The sequence below is a fragment of the Stegastes partitus genome, unplaced genomic scaffold (genome assembly GCF_000690725.1).
Source record: "Stegastes partitus isolate 25-593 unplaced genomic scaffold, Stegastes_partitus-1.0.2 Scaffold523, whole genome shotgun sequence".
NCBI lineage: Eukaryota > Metazoa > Chordata > Actinopteri > Pomacentridae > Stegastes > Stegastes partitus.
Genome location: NW_007578254.1, coordinates 156,939 through 176,484, shown reverse-complemented (window position 1 = coordinate 176,484; position 19,546 = coordinate 156,939). Strand labels below are relative to the sequence as shown.

Here is a 19,546-nt window from a genome sequence, read left to right as displayed (position 1 = left end):
TATTTGAAAAAATAAATAAATAAAAATGTAGGTGACAAGTAATTCGATGACTGTTCCAGCATAATAAGTTTTAAGTTGTCTATATTCAGCATTACACAAAAACAATGGAACTCAAGGAGGGAAAGAAAATAACTAGTTTTTGTGTTTGTGTTCCTGACTTGGATTTTAAAAACTGAACAAAAAGTCTATTTCAGAGACGGAATTAATTAATGACAGGGAATGGATGTCAGGACCGTTGAATCCCCCCAGATTAGACTTTTTCACAAGGAGGGGATAAGTATAAAAGCTCCTGGCAGCATGCCAGGCCTGCAGAAGATGTTTCTACATGCAGGTAGCGGCATCAAAAAAGAAGACGTGCTGGTTGTGTGCTCTGATTCCATAAATCTCCAAGCTGTGTACATTGTGACTTTTTTTTTTTGGTGAAAAAAGCAAGCTTTGACATGACTTTATCAAACATGTTGACATTCTTCCAGTTTCTGCTCTTATGTCCTTATCAGGATAAAAAGAATTTCCTTCAGCAGTGTTTGAGTCAACATGGCAGGGACTTCTGTTGTGTCTGCTGCCTTTTGTATTTGAGGAGACTAAAGAGAATCATTTTGATGGTTTTCCTTGTTATCATCTAATGTAATCTACCTCTGCAGTGTTCTGACAGTGACCACCCAGGTGCTGTGTGATTACAACACCCCTGGACGCTCTTGGCACTGAAAGCCTGTGTAGTGTTTCAGATGCTTCCAAAACTAAATCCAAGCGTTATTAAGGCCGTTTCACAGAGCAGCATGAGTGGCAGGCTAAACCTCAAAGGAATATTAAATTTGTCTGGGAGAAATGTAAAGCAGACATGTCTTATGAGTGAAAGAGGGGCTGCTACAAATACAGGGTTGGAACAAAAAACAGTTTGTTGTCATGCTGGTAGTTATAAGAAGACTCTTTATATCTGTATATTAAACATGAAGCCAGCAGCCAGTTCTTTTAGCTTAGCTTGGAGGAAACCTGTAACACGATTCCATAAATAAAGATTGTGATGTTCAGGTTTTAGTTTATTATGGAGCATTTTAGTCTTTAATTTGAAAGACACCGTGGATAGAAGAAATGCAGAAGAGTCAGTGGAATGACAGACAGCAGATACAGTTCAAAGCAGGGATCCACTTCTCAGGACATACGTATGATGTGAGCACTGATGGACTAGCTGTTTCCCTCCAGCAAAGCTAACCAACTCCAGCTTCATATTTAAAGAACAGACATGATAGGACAAGACTCGTGTTGATCTTCTTTTGGACCTGTCAGCAAAAAAAAAAAGACAACAAAGTCTTTTCCTCAAAGCATCAAACTATTTTTTGAACAATGTGGTCCTGAAATCGACCAGTTGGACTGGTCTGTTATGACACACTGTTAACTAAGAAAAAAAAAAAGAGATTTAAAGCATGCAAGAATAAATAACCATCCATCCATTATCTATACACCGCTTAATCCTCACTAGGGTCACAGGGGGCTGGAGCCTATCCCAGCTGACTCAGGGTGAAGGCAGGGGACACCCTGGACAGGTCACCAGTCTATCACAGGGCTACACTTAGAGACAGACAACCAAGCACACTCACATTCACACCTACGGACTATTTAGAATCACCCGAGTAAATATCATTTTGAGTAAATTTACTAATCTGATCATCACTGCTGGTAGGCTCTGGAGTTAAGTGTAGAGCAGCAGCAGCAAACGGGAAAACTGACATCACTGTAAGCCAGAGTGATGATCAGAGCTCATCCAAGGTCATGAGAATAAAGAGCTCCTCTGTTTGGATGCTGTTTGGAGTCTGGCCAGCGAAACAGCCAGCTGGGCACAGCTGAGATGAGGTATCCCAAATTATTCTCCTTCACTTCCTCAAAAACAAAATGTTCTGTTTCCATTCTCTCTCAGAAACTAGGGAACTTAAACTGAACTTAATAAGAAGAGGGGAGTAAAGAAGAAGAAGTGCAGACACACTGTAAGACAAACAGCAGAAGACCATTATCTGTCCAAACAAGAGCCAACATGTTCCAGCAATTTTATACATTCAGCAAACCATTCTTTTAGAGAAACCTTGTGAGCTGTCAAGAAAACTGTTGCAGAAATGATCCAATTTACCAGCTTATTAAAAGTACAAACTTTCTGAGGCCAAAATCTGCTTAATAAAACGTGAAAAGCTGAAGCACAAAGCCAGCTGCTTCTTTGAGGTATTTAAATCTGCACCGTCTGCCTGGGGATATATGATTTGCAGACAGTATGTTTTCTTTGAGGGCACCAGCACTTGGACGTGATCACTCGTTTTCTGTCATTAAACTTTCATTAGAGAGTTAAATAATTCATGTATTGGTCCAAAATTCAGTACAGTTTCTATGTTTTGCTAAATGGGCTTTAACCAATAATACAGCAAAGATGATATTTTAAATAATTAAATTAGTTCATATTATTATAATTAATCCTACAAGGACCGGTAATTTCCTGGAGTCTCTGCTGGTGTGAAGACTCAGCACGACTGCATTAAGTTTTACAGCCTTTTTTTATATATATACCTATTAAACAAACAATATATGTATATAATGTGTTAATTAGTGAGCTTTGAAGTTGCTGATTATGTTACCTTTGTCCTGCTGTTGCTCTGTGTTTTCCATCTTTGTGGATTTAAAGGATTTCATTCTGTGGATGTCAGTGTTTTTTACCTTTTACTTGACATCTGAGTGTACTTTTTTGCTTATATTAAACAAAACTACACAATTTCGCTCACTTGACCAAACCTTCAATTTCTTTACCTGCGACACAGCGTAATAATCTTCATCAACTTAACGCTGAGAGTGTGTGAGCTGACTGAGTAGGTGGTTGCTCGTAAAGGCTTGTTTGTCGAATTGGAGTGCAGCCTTTGACCTGCAGAAGTATCCACACTATTTCCACAGTGGTCCAGTTTCACTGAGCGACACTGAATGTAGGCAGAGCAGCGAGCTGTCGGTGAAGGTCCAGCTCCTAATGCTTGTCTGTGTGTGTGTGTGTGTGTGTGTGTGTGTTCAAACGAACTGGTCAAAAGCCATGTTTTGTCTGTGTGTGCGTTTTTTTTTTTTTTGTGAGAGAATACGCATAGACAAATGTGTGTAAAGAAAGTAAGATCTGCTGTGGAGCATGCTGGGAACTCCAGAGGTCCGTCTAACACAAACACACAGAGGCATGAACCCCACTGACGCACTAATGCGGGTGCAAAGGGGTTAAAACAACAGCCCACTGAATGCACGGCACGGACAGGAGAAAATAACTCACAAAGCCCCATCGACTCCATTTGTGAGAGCCCAAAGCACACTGTTTACGACAGCAGGAAAAGCAGACACCACAGTCGGGCTCAGATTTCTAAGGCACAGACTATTTCTGACTATGCTTTGACTGATACCCAGTAGACATGAGGAAAAAGTGCCTTTGCCAATGCATTCCTATTGATTATTTGTCACCTGAATAGCTACTTGATGGTGGCTTTGTCACTTAAGACAATATAAATGGTAAACGTCCTATATAATCACAGTAAACAAAAGAAGAAGAAGAAGCTAAGTGTTGCTGTCTTTACAACTCAAAGTCCGCTAAGGTAAAATGAAAAGCTAAGAGAAAAAATCACCCTCCATGACTGAAAATGGTGGTATTTGAGAGAAAAATGATTTTATTGATGTTCAGACTTCTTTGGCAATTACAAAAAGAAGGTACAAAAATAAATAAGTACAGTGAAAGTGTCGACAGATAAAAATGTTTCCGCAGTCAAATTAGAAACAAGAGTGCATATAAAAGAGAATAACACTGTGTGACTTCTCATCTTAGAGGTCTTCACTTGAAAATGTGCAGTCAGTGTGTCCACATGTTGCTCAAACACGTGTCTTTACATATAATGCTCATCATACTTAGCGATGTTGTACTGACTCCTATAAACATTAAATTATAGGCGAGGTGAAGCTTCGAGGCATCCTAGTGTGTCAAAAAGAAGTCTGTACACGAGGTATGCAAAATTTTTTTTAGTGCACTGTAAATTGCGTGACCCCAGTCGACCCGAGCAGATCTGGGTTGTGGCTTGTTAGCTGCACAAAGACGCTTTACTGAGCTCTAAATACTTACTGCCCACAGGCAGCACAGAAGAAGATGACTTATGATTTAGAGCATTCCATTCACACGAAATGGAAATTACACCTGCTGGAAGGCCTCAGGAGGAACACAAGCTATAACTACAGCATATTCTGTTCAGAGTGATAGCAGCCGGCTGGCCTCTGGGGAAGAAACAAATGAACAGTCAAAAGAAGGAAGTGAACCTAATTAGTTTCCATAAAAGTTCACTCGGAGAAGTCAGAGTCAGTTAAAATCTTTCCTAGTTTCCCACACAAACATGAGCTTCTCTCTTTGGTCAGTGTCAGTGAATGGCTTGCTTTAACGGAGTTATTCACACAACAATAAGTCTTGTGTTGGCAACAGGATATATGTTTTTATAAATATGTTCTTTTTCTTATTTTTCATACATGACAGCGTATGCTCTCATGCTATTCTGATTTAAGTGTAAAAATGGGCATAAATTACATCATATGTGTCAGTTTTGGACATTTTCTGATATTTTAGCTCTGACTACTTTGAAAATGTGAAGAGATAAAACCGCAGCACCTCAGTGTTAAAGGACAGTTTGACAGAACATGGTGAAGTTACAACCGTTCATCTACTCCGTCCACATGATTAGTGTGAACCTCGTCACGCGTTCATTGCAATGACTTTGATTCCGTGGGCATTGATGTATGTGAGGAGGACTCTGGCTCGCCTCTCGATGACGTCGATCAGCTTGTCGATGCCCTGACGGCCGCCCTGGCTCTCCCAGTACGTCTGGTCCAGGAACAGAGACTGGAGGAGTTTCTCCCTCAGCTTCCTGCTCCTCATCACAGACACGGCCTGCTCCGGAAACCTGCAGGGACGTAAAACAAATCGGTAGCGAGTCGGTACGTTGGAATTCAGGTGCTTCAGAGGCAGAGCTGTAGAATTAATCAGATTAGTTTAGGTTAAGTATCCTGCGGTATACCACCATCAGCAAAGTCAAACTAATATGTGTAACTATGGAGACAAAGCGCAGAAAACAACAACAGTAGGAGGACAACAGGAAGCAGATTTATTAGTCACCTACTTTACACAGTAAAAGCTCTAAGCTAAGTTCCCACTGGTACATTTGTTTGGCCATAGATCTAACAAACATGAGCTATAAAATCAGCTCAGCTCCACTTGTGGTGAACGGTTGCTAATAGTAACAGAGTGTTTAGCTACTGCCGGCTGTCTAACAGACTTGCTGAAATGCAAAACCCATAAACGTAGTTGCCGCAAAGACGTGACAAAATTAAATCAATTACATTTCGACATTTTCCCGAAACTTAACTACAGCTCGCCTTTTCACATTACCCAGCTTGAAATCAAAACTGCTGCTGTGGTTCTTTTCCATCTTTGCAGGAAGAAATTACAGCTACCCAATTACATATTCAGCAGGAAGTTTGTATATCTAACCTGGGTAAAATGATAGGTTATGCATAATTGCAGCACAAAATGTGCCACGATGCACCGGCTTTAAAGTGGGTAAAAGCTCCTCTCATACAAAGAAAATATCAACAAAGACGGAAAAGGAGTTCATCGTGTGAGGCTGTGCAGCAGCTGGTTGGAGCAGGCAGGGTTGGAGTTGGTTCTCAGCTTGGTCATATTTTCTTTTTCTTTTGAATGTGAGCGAGTGACACCTTTCCAACAAGAACAAGTCAAAGCTAACCAGGTTTAAGGATGACTGCTAGTCTATGGAGCCAGTGTGGCTGGTAGACAACTGTGAATAAACAATGGTAGAAGTTCTATTTGATTTACAGATACTAGTTTGTGGCTTGTTTTCAAAGATTTAATTGGGTTTTATTGCAGCCTTTAGACTCGTTTGACCTTGGAGATATATTCACGTAGGCAATCTGAAAAACAGAAACATGGGAAATGATGGTGTTGACTTTGAGGACAGCCGGGGAAGATCCATGGAGCAGTTGCTAAAGCACTAATTGAATAAGGTTAGAGTTTTAAGCAGCTGAGGTTTGTAAACACACTGCAATACTACATGATGGGCATGTTTGGAGTTTGCCTTTTATAAAATGTCAGTTTATTTGGCTTTGAAAAAGTAAAAGAGATTTTTTTTTAAAAAAACGCCTCTTGATGGACAACATTAAAAGAAGTCAGGTATTAATGGGTGATCTTGCGTCAACTCATAACAACTAAATTTAGCCTTTACATCTGATATGAATCCCAGAATAGAAGCTCCAGTTTTGCTGAGCATCACAAGGATGCGTGTTCAGGGAGTGTCCTTGCCAAACCACAGTTTCTCCGCTGTCTCCCCAGCGGTGTGACTCACTGATTTATTGATCAAAGGACGAAATGAACGCCATGTTTGTGCAGCGTGTGTTTACATATCCACAGACCTGTGAGGCATAAACAAAAAGAAGCACATTACAACGGTTTACTCTCGCCACCAGACTACCACGCATCGACTTTGCTGAACCACATCTAAATATTTACTTCCATTTTTTTGTAACACAGTCAGGTAAAAGTGGAGATCTCAAAAGGACGAAGCACGTTTTTAAAGGTCGTCGGGATTTGAAGGTTTTAAGAATGACAGTTTGTTGTCTTTAATAATGACGGATTCAGACTTGTGGTTGTTTATTGTTTTCCACAAAGTTCAGAGTTTTATAACAGATCTGGCAAAGACCCAACGCTGAGATTCCAATCTGCCTCGTCAGCTTCGCATGCTGGAATTTTTCGACCATGTTGTCACGAGGGGAGGATGAGAACGTCTGAGAAAGCTACAGAAAACAACTGAATCCTGGCTTGTTGAAGAAGAAAACAACCAACCCTCACCGTGGAACGTTTTTATCTTATCACTGAGCATTAATAAACAATCCAGTGGTGACCAGCGGTGCATTTTATCTTTCCAAGTCTGATAAATGTTTTTTTCTCTGAGTCTCACAAGATTAGGAGCAAATCCGAGCATACAAATGTCTCATGAATAAAAAAAACAAGTCAACAGCAATGTGTTCAAACAAATACATGTTGCTGTTGACTTTCACTTCAGCTTCTGACAATCCACAAAATCCAAGTACATCTTCATTACTCTACTGCAATCTATTGAATATATTAATTAAATGGAGCCATAACATCACAACTGGGACGCGAACCGGCGACCTTCTTGCTGCGAGGCAACAGTGCTACCAACTGCACCACCCTGCAGCACATAATAGATTTTTTATTTTTATTTTTTGTCAGTGTTGTCATTCAGACTCACTCCTTGATTCCCTCCAGCAGCCGGAAGTCCAAGTTGTCCTCATTGCGGTCGAAGAACCCCTCGTTGTTGGCGAAGACCAGGTGTCTGGGGTCGTGACCCCTGTGGATGATGTTTGCCAGTTGCATGCGGTTTTGGTCGCTACATCCAGCGCGGTGGCCCAGTTCAACGCACACGTCCTCCAGCCGAGGCCTGAAACCGCAGCAGCCGCGATCCAGACGGTTGTGAATCTAAAAAGACAGGTCGCATTCCTTCAGAAAAGCACTCGGTGTCGATGTCTTGAGAGCACAAGCACAGCTGGGGGTGGTATTTATGGAGTTTCAGACTGACATTTGTGGATTTATTCTCTCTTTTTTTTTCCATTTATTTGAAGACACTGGGGCTTTTTATCACCCTGGACAATATTGTTTTAGAATTGACTGCCTCCCTTTTACATATTTTCACAGGCTACACAATCATTTTATTACAAGATAAAGATAAGGGAAATGGTTTGGCAAAGCAAACATATCCAGCAGGTTGGTCTTCTTGGCAAAACTGCATTTATGTGAAAGATCAATTAAACCATCACACTGCTGAGTCCCATGAATGCACCCGGGATTATCTTAAGCTTATCAGGCAGCACCTCCTGTCTCTCTAACACTTATTTATACTCCCCCAGGAACGCCAACCAAACAACTACTACAACCCTCATTCATTCAGTCTTTGCTCTGTAAGCTTAATTGTGAGGTTTAAGATGGTGCTACTAAAGCGGGAGGATGGAGCATTTTCTTCATTTCAGATGGGAGTCCTGCCACTAACAGGCACCTTTTTAAAGAAACTTGGATCCACCAGAGCATTAAGTGAAAGCATACCTCTGTACCCCTAAACAAAACAAAACAATCTGTGAAAGTGTACTTAATGTTTTTGTTTGACTTTAATTGAGTATATAGGAGGATTCAGCAATACAGGTGTTCATTAGAAGAACTGCAGCAGGCTCTGTTCCCTTTCACAACACAGCCTGATGAGACAGTCGGGTCAGGATAAGATCGTTTCTGTCTGTGATATGAACAGATGTAATTTCTCTGTTATGCAGTTACCAACCAATTAGTGTAATGACTGCATTATGTTCAGTTCTTTGGCAAGATGTTTTATGTGCCCTGTGGAATCTGTTTCTCTAATTGCACAATATGCATTTTTCATCATTCATTTATTCTTTTTATGCTTTGAAGACTAAAACACGAATGATTGTTCACCAAAGGTCAAAGCTATGGTATTCTAACCACAATAGGCAATTTATGAGCTACAAATTGGTTATTGAGGTAACTATTTTTGAGAAAACATTTAAAGATTTCTCTCCCCACTGCATCAGGATGAATTAAAGAATTCACAGGAGACGTGGCCACAGTGCCAAAATCTGATGTGAGAGGCCTCCCACACAGGAAACAAGACATCTATGCAGCCAAAGGACAAAACCTCAGAGAATATTTAGCCTGTTTTTCAGTAATAACAGCTGTTGAGGCATATTGTTGCTGTCAGACAAAAGCAAGTTTTACAAAAGCATTTTTGGAATTCAGATAAGGCTAGGGAGGCTTCAGCAGCACAAAAGCAAACAGAGGAAAATCTGCTGCCATGTTTGTCTGCACTCACAGAAATATGGATCAAATCACAGTGAGCTGTGATTTTTCTGACTGCCTTTGTTACCTGTAACAAGAAGTCAAACAGAGCTAGTTTGCTCCACTCATAGTGGTGAATTGTGGAGCAGCCAGAGTCGGGCTTTGGGCTGATGTTTTTATGCCAACATCTCTGTTTCAGGGAGCTCTGGTACTCCCCCCATGTCAACCTCACAGTGGGCCAGCCTGCAGCAAGGCCTTCTGGGTACAGAGATGCATCCCATGACACCACTGGACGGGACTGGCCATCTAAAAAAAAGGAAGGAAAGAGGGATCATGTGGTCAGTTCACACCAACTGTTCCATCTTAAACCACTTTCATCCTGGAAAAGCTAACTGCTTATCGACATGATGGATGAAACAACACCAACATTTATTACAACATTGTCTCACATGATGACGGGGGCACCGAATGCCAGAGATTACTGCAGATTTCACAACATGCAGTCTAAAACTGAGCCAAGATGTATTTTCTGGTTCTCTGCAGCATATTTATAAACACTTTAAACTAATAGAATGTAAAAAACATTCAAAGATATTTGTTATAGATGGAAAAATGGTGATGTAAGAAAGTGAGAAAAGAGGACATAGGCTTGCGGTCACCTGCTGTCTGTGCCCCTAAAATCTATTTTTATCCCTTTGAAGAAGTCATAATGTGCTGCCAGCCTTTGTGGCAAAGTAAAACTATGATTGTATTTCTTTGTGTAGCAATGACTATCTTGTAAATTCAGAATCCATTATTAAATATGTTAGCACATTCTTACTTTAACCTGTTCAGTAGATTTCCATAACCCTGAACAAAGTGTAAAATGTGTATTCCCTCAGTGTTATGCTTCTTGTACTATTGACATATGGGGATAGTGTTTATTGTACATTTTTGTCTTGAATACGACTGGACTGATTGTCCTCTAAGTACAAATGCTGACTCATGGTCTTGACCCTGCTGTTGCACTGTTCAAGTACATTTTCAGTGTCTTTCAATGTGATGACTGCTACACTAACTCACCAGTGGCATTAAGTGACTCAAGGATCAACGCAGTATATACAAATGCTTATGTGATTAATCTGCAGGTCACAGATAACCATTAGTGGCCCCATATGGCAAAGCTGCATGGATTTACTGCATCACGGTTAGTCATGTTTTGTCTCATTTTCCACAGAGGTGTACAGAAATGTGCATTTTGAATGCTGAGTGTCGACTGATAAGTTTTACTTAGCCTGAAGAATAAAGTGAGAAACTGTTGCCGTGAGACATAACCCTCCATCTTTTACCCGCAGTGAAAAAATAAGAAGAAAATAACAAGAAACTTTGCCCTCATGCTTCATGACCTACCGTGTAAAAAGCTGAACTTTCTGCTTACAGCTGGCAGTGTCCGATTAAGCCCCAGAACCCTGTCCAAATGGAAAGCAAAGACCTCCGTGTTCTCCACAGGGCTGTGGATGACTCCACACTGCCCTCCGCATACGTTGATCGTTTTTGTGTGCTTTTGGTTGGCCGGCGGAACGTTTGTCTCACCCTCAAATATCAGGAGTGATGGACTGTCTCCACGAGAGACTTCTTTCATGCGCAAAACTTTGCCATCCGCAAGAAAGCGCATGGTTTTCACGTCCTGTGCGCTGAACCACGGCGGTGCCATTTGGCTGTAAATTCGGATTGAACTAATCTGAGAGTCTGGTTCTGCATCTTTATGAGATTTCTGAGCTATATCCAGTGATTTGTAATCAACATCCCCGCTTTCTTTCCAGGACGTCCTGGGTGAAAAGTTGTGCTTAATTTGGCCGTTGTCCCGCTCCAAAGTGCCAAGTTTGTTCTGCGTAAAAGACAGATTGTCCGTCTTATTTCTTTTCACTTTTCTCCTCAGCTTTGGCCGGATTGTGCCTCGGATATGTGCTGGTTTGAGACGCTTAGACTTAAGCGTTATGTACACCACGTTGGACCGGGTCGGGACCACAGAGCTCGCACCGGTCTGCAAGTCAGCAGAGTCTGGCAGTGCACCGTTAGTCTCCAAATGATACAGTCCACGGGTGCGCCGGTTCTTGTCCTTATCAATCCTTCTGCCCCGGTGTTGCTGTGTGTATCCGACTTGTGAAACCACGAAAAACAAATAGACCACACATACGGTCGCGATGATCAAAGTTCTTTTTGAAAGAGGACACCTCCAAAAGTTGCTGGTCAATTTCAGAAAAGGGAAGCACAGCCAGTGAAAGCGAGACTTCCCCATTAGAACTCATGTCATTATCACGGGTGAGTGTCTTTTTTTTTTGCGCCAAACTCCAACTAGGGAGGAGCGCACAACTTCCGAAACTCATTTTGGAAGGGAGGATTTGTGGCCATCGAGCGCAGGGAGACAACTGCGCAGTGGATGGACAGGCTGGGAAACCACCCAACAACCCAAACGTGAAGCAACTTGAACCCTCCAGGACTTTTTTTCTTCTTCTTTAGGTGCATGCTTACTTTCAGGTGAAGTACCTTGATAAGCACTTCAGGGACACCTGATGGATGTTTTTGTTTGATTCAATTAATTCCTGAAATTCGTTGGACATCCCCCGAGAAAGCATGGGGTTTCAAATGTAATATTATGCCCCTAAAAACTTATCAAATTATAACATATAAAGGTTCCTGTAATGTTTTGTCCCTTGTAAATATTTCAGCCCAGTAAGGTACAAGCACATCTTCCAGATTTCACAGCGTTAAGACATTATAAGAGCTGTGAAAGATATTGAGGGCTTTATGGAAATGATCACATTTAACTACAGAGGTCAGAGGTGAGGAGGATCCCTGACACAGTCTTTAAATTAAACAATGTTTGACCTTTTAGGCCTAAAGACGATTTCCACATGTTTCAGGCGACACCTAGTGGTTCATTTCTCTCATTCTTAGTTGACTGAGTTCAAGCTGTCCACGCTGAGGAGAGACAATAGAAATGAACAGAATAAACTAGACAAGGGAAACAATTAACAGCAGGAAACCTACATTTCCCCACTACGAGGGAGATGTAGGCGGGCGCAGGAGCCACAGGATTTCCTGAAAACGGATTTATATATAGAGCTATTGTCTTTATTCTGTGTCCTTAAATACAGATAAGTGCCGTCTTCCTTGTCACGCCAGGCCAAAGAGTCATCAGACCTACACAGAGGCTCTTTTTTTTTATTATTATTATTTAGCTGCTTCACTAGACAGGCTTTGTAAAGTTATTTAATATGACTATAATTTTATACATCTAATATAGAGGCTACATATTCAAAGCGACATGGAATAAACCTTAATGAGTAACCCATCAAATCACTAATTTCAAACAGGTGTTTTCTGGTTGTGTGGTTCTTGTTGCTCCTCTTTGGGAGCCAGATTGAATAACTGGCAGCACCTGGCTGACCTTCTGTCCTCACCACTGCAGACACACATTGTGGCCCTTTCTCAGCCAAAGGAATAACATGCTTTTTTTAAGTTTTAACATGCTCCAAGCAAATTGCTCACCTTTGCTTTTATTTGCTGCCGCGTTATTGATGGTGAGCTGTCACAGAGCTGAGGGTACGTAATCTGTAATTAGTCTGTGATGGATATGTGGGGCTGCGTGAGGCTGCGGTTTGAAATTGACAATCTTGGACTTTTGTTTGGCTGTGAAGCCCATCCAGGTACCAAAGACGAGAATGTTTCCATCAGTAACTCAACCAATTACAGTCGTTTCGTGTACGGAATTGCTGCAAATGGGGTTGCTGTGTTTCTGTGTGGAAGCAGCTTTGTTCCTGTGAAAAGAATAGAGACAGGAGATGGTAAGCAAACAGCCCTTGTTCTTTTATTAAGATTCCTGATCACAGTTACTTCTTTTCACCTAAAGAAGTTAGATAAAGAAAATATACATGCAGTTGGAGCTAGACAATACAGAATGATAATATGGCTTGTGTTCTGGTTACAGGGATGTTCTTTCAGTGGGTAAACTCTGCAGCCATTTGGGCTGTATCAATGGTTGGAGACTTGATGCTTCACTCACCCAAATTCTACCCTTTAGCAATGCTGGGAGGTGTGACCTCGGCTACAGGTACTGTCTCATGAAAGCACAACTTCAAGCCCAAATCATTCTTTATTCTAGTGGCTGTTTGGTGTCTTAGCATCAAGTCTGATTCAAGTGTGTGGATGTTAAGACGCAGCAGATGGATTTAAAGCATCCAACTTAGAGAGTCCTTTTGCTGCAATCCATCTTAAAATGATGACGTTGGTCGTCCTATGTGAGAGAAATGTGGCCAATTTTAAGGACGCTGTCAGTGTGTCCCAATTTCACGCTACATTTTACCACTATGAAGAGCACTGCCTGCCCCACTACTAGATGTATGATTTTTTTTATTTTTTCCCCTCGTTTCCTTGGACGTGTCATTGTGGGACAGCACAAAAGATGGTGAATGGAGTGAAAATGAAATATTTCAATCTCCAGAATGTTGATAGAATATTTGGACATAGGTTAAAATGCAGTCATTTCCCTTGTTGCTGAGAGTTGGACTAGAAGATGGACAACATTCATGCCTGAACAACCTCTGAACACAGTTATTTATTATAACCTACACTGCAAACAGGTGATATTGCAGACGGAAATTTAGCATTTATCTGCTAATATGTGAATTGTGTTGATAGTCACATGGATAAAGGTAAACAGGAACTGATAGTTTGCTCTAGCATGTACAAGTTGCTAAATTTTCCATTCATGTGGTTCACAGGAAACATAGCAGTTGTTACTATCATTAAAGCGATTGGACTCGGCCTCGGCACTCTAATATGGGGTTCCTTTAGTTTGCTGATGGGCTGGGCCAGTTCTAGGTGAGTCGAATTAATGTGTGGTCGAGTACAGATGGGGAAAAATACACTTCCTGTCTCTGGATGACCTTGATTCTGTTGACGGCAACTTTGACAGGATCGTTCTGGTACATCAACAGAGTAAACACTGTTGTCTTGTGATAAAGATGCCACCAAATGTGATCAACTGCGTTTTCCAGCAAAGTCAAATGAAAGTGAATGTGACTGTCTCTCACAGATTTGGCTGGTTTGGGATTGATGCTCAGGAAGTTTCTTTGCCGATATTAAACTATTGTGGAGCTGGCTTGTGTCTGCTCAGGTAAGCTGTTAATCTGAAAGTAACGTCTCCCACCTTATTGCCAGTATCGTCTAATAGCTGCTTCAGATGCCAGAAAAACCAAGTCGTGGTTGTTTGTTGCTGTCATTTTGAGTTCCATTTTGGCTAATGGACTTTGTTTTGTTGTTTTTAATTCAGTGGTCTGATCTTTTTCTTTGTGAAAGTGAACGTGGAGCTACATCCCAATGCCGAATCAATTCCATTACTAATCGACGGAGTGAGTATGTCATCGACTGGATGCTGAGTTTATTTTTCTCGCCTCTTGTTGAGAAGTAATTTATTGTATCACGGCGAAAGCAGAGGAATTAACATTTTCTAATATTCTCTGAAAGTGTCCATTTCCATTCTCAAAGTGAGTTATGATAACTTTGTCCTGCTTTATGTACTCTGATGGTGTCGTTTGTTTGAAGACACATGCTGACTACAAACTAGGATGTTTTGTCTCCTTTTTTTTTTTTTTTTTTTTTGCAGAGAACAGATTCAAGCAGCAATGTACCAAGATCCTCTGAATTCTGGATAGATTCCATTGGACCAAAGACCAGGCGATTCATGTGAGCTTCACTCAGCAACAGTCACTGAGTTCTGTGTTTTTGCTGCTGAACTGTTGTTGCTAAAATTCTTATTAGAAATTTTCCACAAGGGCAGATCAAAGGTAAAATGATGTATTTTACATAAAGCCTCTTATTCATTCAATCGACATGTTTTGTCTCAAAGTGTTTCCTTTAATGAGATAAAACTTAATAATTAATCAGTTGCATCTGCAAAACAATCGTGTCAAAAACAGCAGCAGTGGTTCACACAGTCTTCCCAAACTGCTGTGAATAATTCTTATTGCTTTACATTCACCATCCGTTTATCTGCTTTGTGAAAAATGAACATCACATATTTAACATTCTGCTCTGTGGAAACATCAGTGAGATCTAAAATGCATCCTCTGTCCAGTTCTTCAGTCTATCCTGCCTTCTTTTCATCAGTGGTTGCCTGCTTGCTGTCGTGGTGGGTCTGCTGTACGGTTCCACCTTTGTACCCATCCTCTACATTGAGAACCATTCATTGTGTCAGGACAGCATGTACTATGGAGCCAGTCGTTATGGTATGATTTCAGCATTTGATTGCTCTCTCAATTTTTAGCGTTTTATGGAATGTTAATGTACTCAACTTGAAGAAACTATGGAAAAGATTTTTAAAACACCCATATTACTTGTAAGACGAGCTCCCACTGTGAATCTATGGATAACATTTCTGTCCAATATCTAAACCAATTCCTGTTTCTGTCTTCACAGACCTTGACTACATTTACGCACATAGCTGTGGCAGTTTTTTTACAAGCACAGTCTACTTTGCCATCTATTGTGCTGCCATGAAGAGCAAGCCCAGAATTTACTCAAGAGCCATCCTACCAGGTAGCACACCATTTCTTTAAAAAAAAAAACACTCCTCCTCCTCCTCAAGGTTGCAGTATAAAAATATATATCAACTGTCTTGCAATACAATATCCACTTGTAACTACTACAACATTGTTAAACTTTTTTTTTTTGTATATGTTAGGCATTGGTCATGCCTCATAAAAGTTGTGGGGGTTTTGTAACTGAGAAAAACCCGCAGCCAAAGTACTTTGTTACTTGTTGATAACTACAGATTAGTGGATGCAAAACATAACTGTGCACATGTAAACCCGTCCATCCACCCCAACCACCTCCTGCTGACTCAGCTGCAGGTCCTAATTGTTGTGCTTCATTGAGTCAAAACTTAACATTGTCTCTGGTATATTTCTGCTGTCCATAGAAAATTATTCAATTCCAATGATAGAGCTCACTAAGTCTGACTTTAATAAGTCATTGATGTGAAGCTGGAATATTTATGATGTATTTCCAGTTTATGCCACCCTGTACAATCAATCCCAGGCAGTCTTCAAACTGTGGATTGATTTTTTTATTTGATTTTTCATTTTCCCATTTGCTCGAGGCCACCACAGTTTCTAATAATAGCTCTGGTTTGACCCTCGCCAAGGCAGAAAGAATCAGCTGTTGTGGAGGAAATGTGGCAGCTTCCCTTGTGAAGCTGCATGTGCAATCACGTAGCGTGGCGTGTGAGTGTAGGTCTACACTTTGGCTCCCAGCAGGCTGGGTGGGTCACCATGTCAGTGTCTGCTCCGTTAGTAAAAATCGATGGAATGCGTCGGGGAGACACTCCTCATTTGAAGCTGTTTGAATGCGAGCATATAAAATTAATAGGCTGCACTTATCTCCAGGCACCTTTTTAATTGGTGTTTTTCTTCTTGAACAGACTAACCTGCATTGTGAACTCCTGCTCGTTGGCTTTGTATTCACAGCGTATTTTCACACAATTGTACTCGTGTCTCTTTTTGTTTATCAGGACTGTTGACTGGATTGATGAGGGCACTGGCCACATACTTCTGGTTCCTGGCCAATGACTACCTGAGCTCTGTAATTACCTTTCCTATTGTCACAGCGGTGAGTACAACACGTCCTGACACATAATCAAAATGAGCACCGTGTAAAAAAAGACCAGCACAGACAGGTTCAAATTAAAGATTCACACGCTGTTTGTTGTTGAAGTAGAACGCTTGCAGGGTAGTTTTACTCAAGGTTTTGTTTGCAGGTTTTCGTGATAGTTGATGCCTTCATCTTCAGCCTGATAAAACTGCAATCAGAACACCACGCTACATTTTTATCAAGAGTATTGCTACTGACATGTCTTCATGCCGATAGTTTGCTCGTGAGTTTGCGGCCTGATGATCGTTGAAAGGAATTAAGCAGTCTTGAAGCATTACTATTCATTCTCAGGGAACGTAGCAACTAAGCCATTATGGAGAATTATTTACAGCCTTTATTGATTATCTGTGAATGCAGAACGTGCGTGTTTGTAGAGCGTAACAGAATTAAACTGGCCTCAACTTCCATTTATCCTCATTTCCCTCGATTCTTGTAGTCACAGACGATGTCAGAATAAATAGTCCAGTCCAGCCACATTTGGCTCTTTGGGTTCAGTGTAGAATCAGGCTGTATCGCTCAAGCATTGTGTGCGATTTATAAACCTCTCCTTGGCAAAACCTTTAAAATACAATAGACTGGAAACTGATGGCAAAAAAAAGAACACAATTATAATCAGTGGTCTTCTCACAGGGCTACGGTCTGGTTGCAGGACTGTGGGGATCGTTGGTGTTCAGAGAGATTAAGGTGAGCAGCAAAACGACACTGATCAGTGTTAATGCTCGCTGTACTCTGTAAATGCATGTTTTTTTTTAAACATGACTTTAAGTTAAACTTCAGTCCAACAGAGGGCATTTATGATTTTAAAAAGTTTAACAGAGCACACTGTCTTCCTCCAGGGCTTATCCAACTGCTTCATCTTCTTCCTGGCGACATGCGTGGTGCTGGCCGGCTCCATAATGACTGCCTTCTCAAAGCTCTAGAGATGCAAAACGCTGTCATGTAAAGACATCATGTAGTTGTCATATTTTCTGTCACTGAGAAAATTGAAAAGTTTCCTTTTTAAAAAACTTTAGAGACCCTGTCTGAAATACAAAATCCACGGGAAGCTTAATCTAAAGCTTGGTAAGCTTAGGTAAACGTGAACATTTGGCGGCAGCGCCTCACAGGAACCTGTCGGAATGCTTTCTAGTTGACGTGTCAAAGACGTTTGCTGTTGGACTGTGTGCTTGTCTTTTAAAAAAAAATGTATTTGTTTACGCTTTCTGTACTTGTCCTTTCAGCAGTTCAGTTGCTGCAAACAAAAAGGCACTTTAAATGCATTGCTCTTGAGCTAGTTGAATTTATATTAATCAGATATTACTTTGACATTTGTTTGTATTGTTGCAATATTTAAAAAAATGTTTTCAAATGAGCTTGTGTCCAGTGTAAATAAACCCGTTTGTTCTGAGTTATGTGAACTGTTCAATTCAAAATGTCCTCTGTGAATGAGTGCAGGCTGCTGTTTAATGGGGTTCTAAATATACAACAGCTGGATGTGGCTGCATTGAGCCCTGTTCACACCAGAGGAGTGTAGGATGAAGCAAAATTAATGTTAGTGAAGCATGTTGAGCCTGAAGTCAGAGTTTTCAATGTCACACAGGCAGCTCTTTTTAAACCGGCTACCGTGGTCACTTATGCCGCACACCTAACTTGAGGCGGAGGTTTTGCTCAGAGCTTGGGATTTAGATCAGCTGTAAGACGCGCCACTCTTTAACCAATTCTTTCCCGACTGTTTTTTCTGAGTGACGCAGATTTTTACAGCTGAGAGAATGTTACATCAGGCAACTTGTTGAGTCCTCCATGCGTAATGCCAGCATTCCTCTTTTGCCTTATTTGCAAAAACAGTAGCAACAATTCCGTTGTAGGTTTTTTTAAAACCTTCATGACAACCTGTTTTATGACTGAAGGAGACAGAACACATCAGACAATTGTGTGTGTAAGAGTCAAACACCCCATATTAGAGACAGGCCCACAGAACCTGATGAAGAAAATCGAGGTTTCAAAGAAAGATGGCCTTCAGCTCTGACTTGGATTTTACTTTGTCGAAACCAGCTTACACAAGGAAAGCCTGGCTCTATCAATCCTGCTTCAATAGGTCTTTAGTAATTCAATAACAAGTGGACAGCTCAATCTACAGGTGTGAATGCCTCAGCCTTTAGACAATAAAAAGACATTTGACTAGTCCAAGAAGAAAAGCACAGGTGTTGCGCTTCTTGTGCTTTTGCTGCTGTAATGTCAAAGTATCCTATAACATGACGCCATTGTTACCATTTTTAACCTGTTCTTGTTCACTTCGCAGTTCTGAGATGAAAATAAACTAAACACAAGCAGTGAAATTTACCAGTGAAATAAATCCGATAGATGCTCCTAAATCAATACTATAGATCTTCTTCAAATAGAAAAATGAAAGATTAGTGACATTAGGATTAGGTCTGTAAATATCGTTAAACAAATTCTAACTATTGGAAACACTTCCTGAAGAGAAGTCTGAGGCTGCTTTATTTTCTTTGAATGTTTTTCATCATCCTAGTAACTGCTGCATTTCTTCTCCTCTTGTTGTTTACATACTATTTCCATTGTGCAAAAGTCAATCTGTTGCTATTGTTCCCGCGCTTAATTACTACTAACCTCTCTCTGCTATTGTTTTCTCACTGTTGTGCTTGTCTGTAGATTTGTGCCTCTTGTCTTTTTCCATTTTATGCATATTAGATTTTTGCAAATTGAGCTTGGAGAAAAGCGGTTTTGTTTAACTCTGTCTCCTGGAAATTCAATAGCTGAATAACTAGATTGTTTTCCTACTTGTGTTTGGGTGGCATCGTAATTGCCAGCTGGCTTATGTTCAAAGGCTAAGTTTTAATTTGAATGAATGAACGCCACAGTTATTACCCGGCTGAGAGAGCAGGAGATTGATGGGTTTGATGTCAGGTGCTCAGAAGTGCACAACCCTCAAATACATTTGCATCC

General features: G+C 40.8%; 2 protein-coding genes across 2 annotated transcripts; one reads left to right on the top strand and one right to left on the bottom strand.

Annotated features, from left to right (window-relative positions):
- Positions 1-3,645: 3,645 nt before the first annotated feature.
- gask1b (golgi associated kinase 1B) lies at positions 3,646-11,259 on the bottom strand. The gene is made up of 4 exons (XM_008287823.1): positions 10,301-11,259; positions 9,000-9,217; positions 7,323-7,549; positions 3,646-4,940 (listed from the first exon to the last, which is right to left on the bottom strand). The coding sequence occupies exons 1-4, from the start codon at positions 11,187-11,189 to the stop codon at positions 4,733-4,735; spliced, it is 1,542 nt and encodes a 513-aa protein (XP_008286045.1). The 5' UTR covers positions 11,190-11,259; the 3' UTR covers positions 3,646-4,732.
- Positions 11,260-12,420: 1,161 nt separating this feature from the next.
- Positions 12,421-17,990, top strand: LOC103361683 (transmembrane protein 144). Its single transcript, XM_008287828.1, has 12 exons — positions 12,421-12,496; positions 12,592-12,738; positions 12,882-13,004; positions 13,675-13,774; positions 13,989-14,069; positions 14,226-14,304; positions 14,559-14,638; positions 15,062-15,180; positions 15,371-15,490; positions 16,464-16,561; positions 17,234-17,287; positions 17,440-17,990. The coding sequence occupies exons 1-12, from the start codon at positions 12,421-12,423 to the stop codon at positions 17,521-17,523; spliced, it is 1,161 nt and encodes a 386-aa protein (XP_008286050.1). The 3' UTR covers positions 17,524-17,990.
- Positions 17,991-19,546: the final 1,556 nt, after the last annotated feature.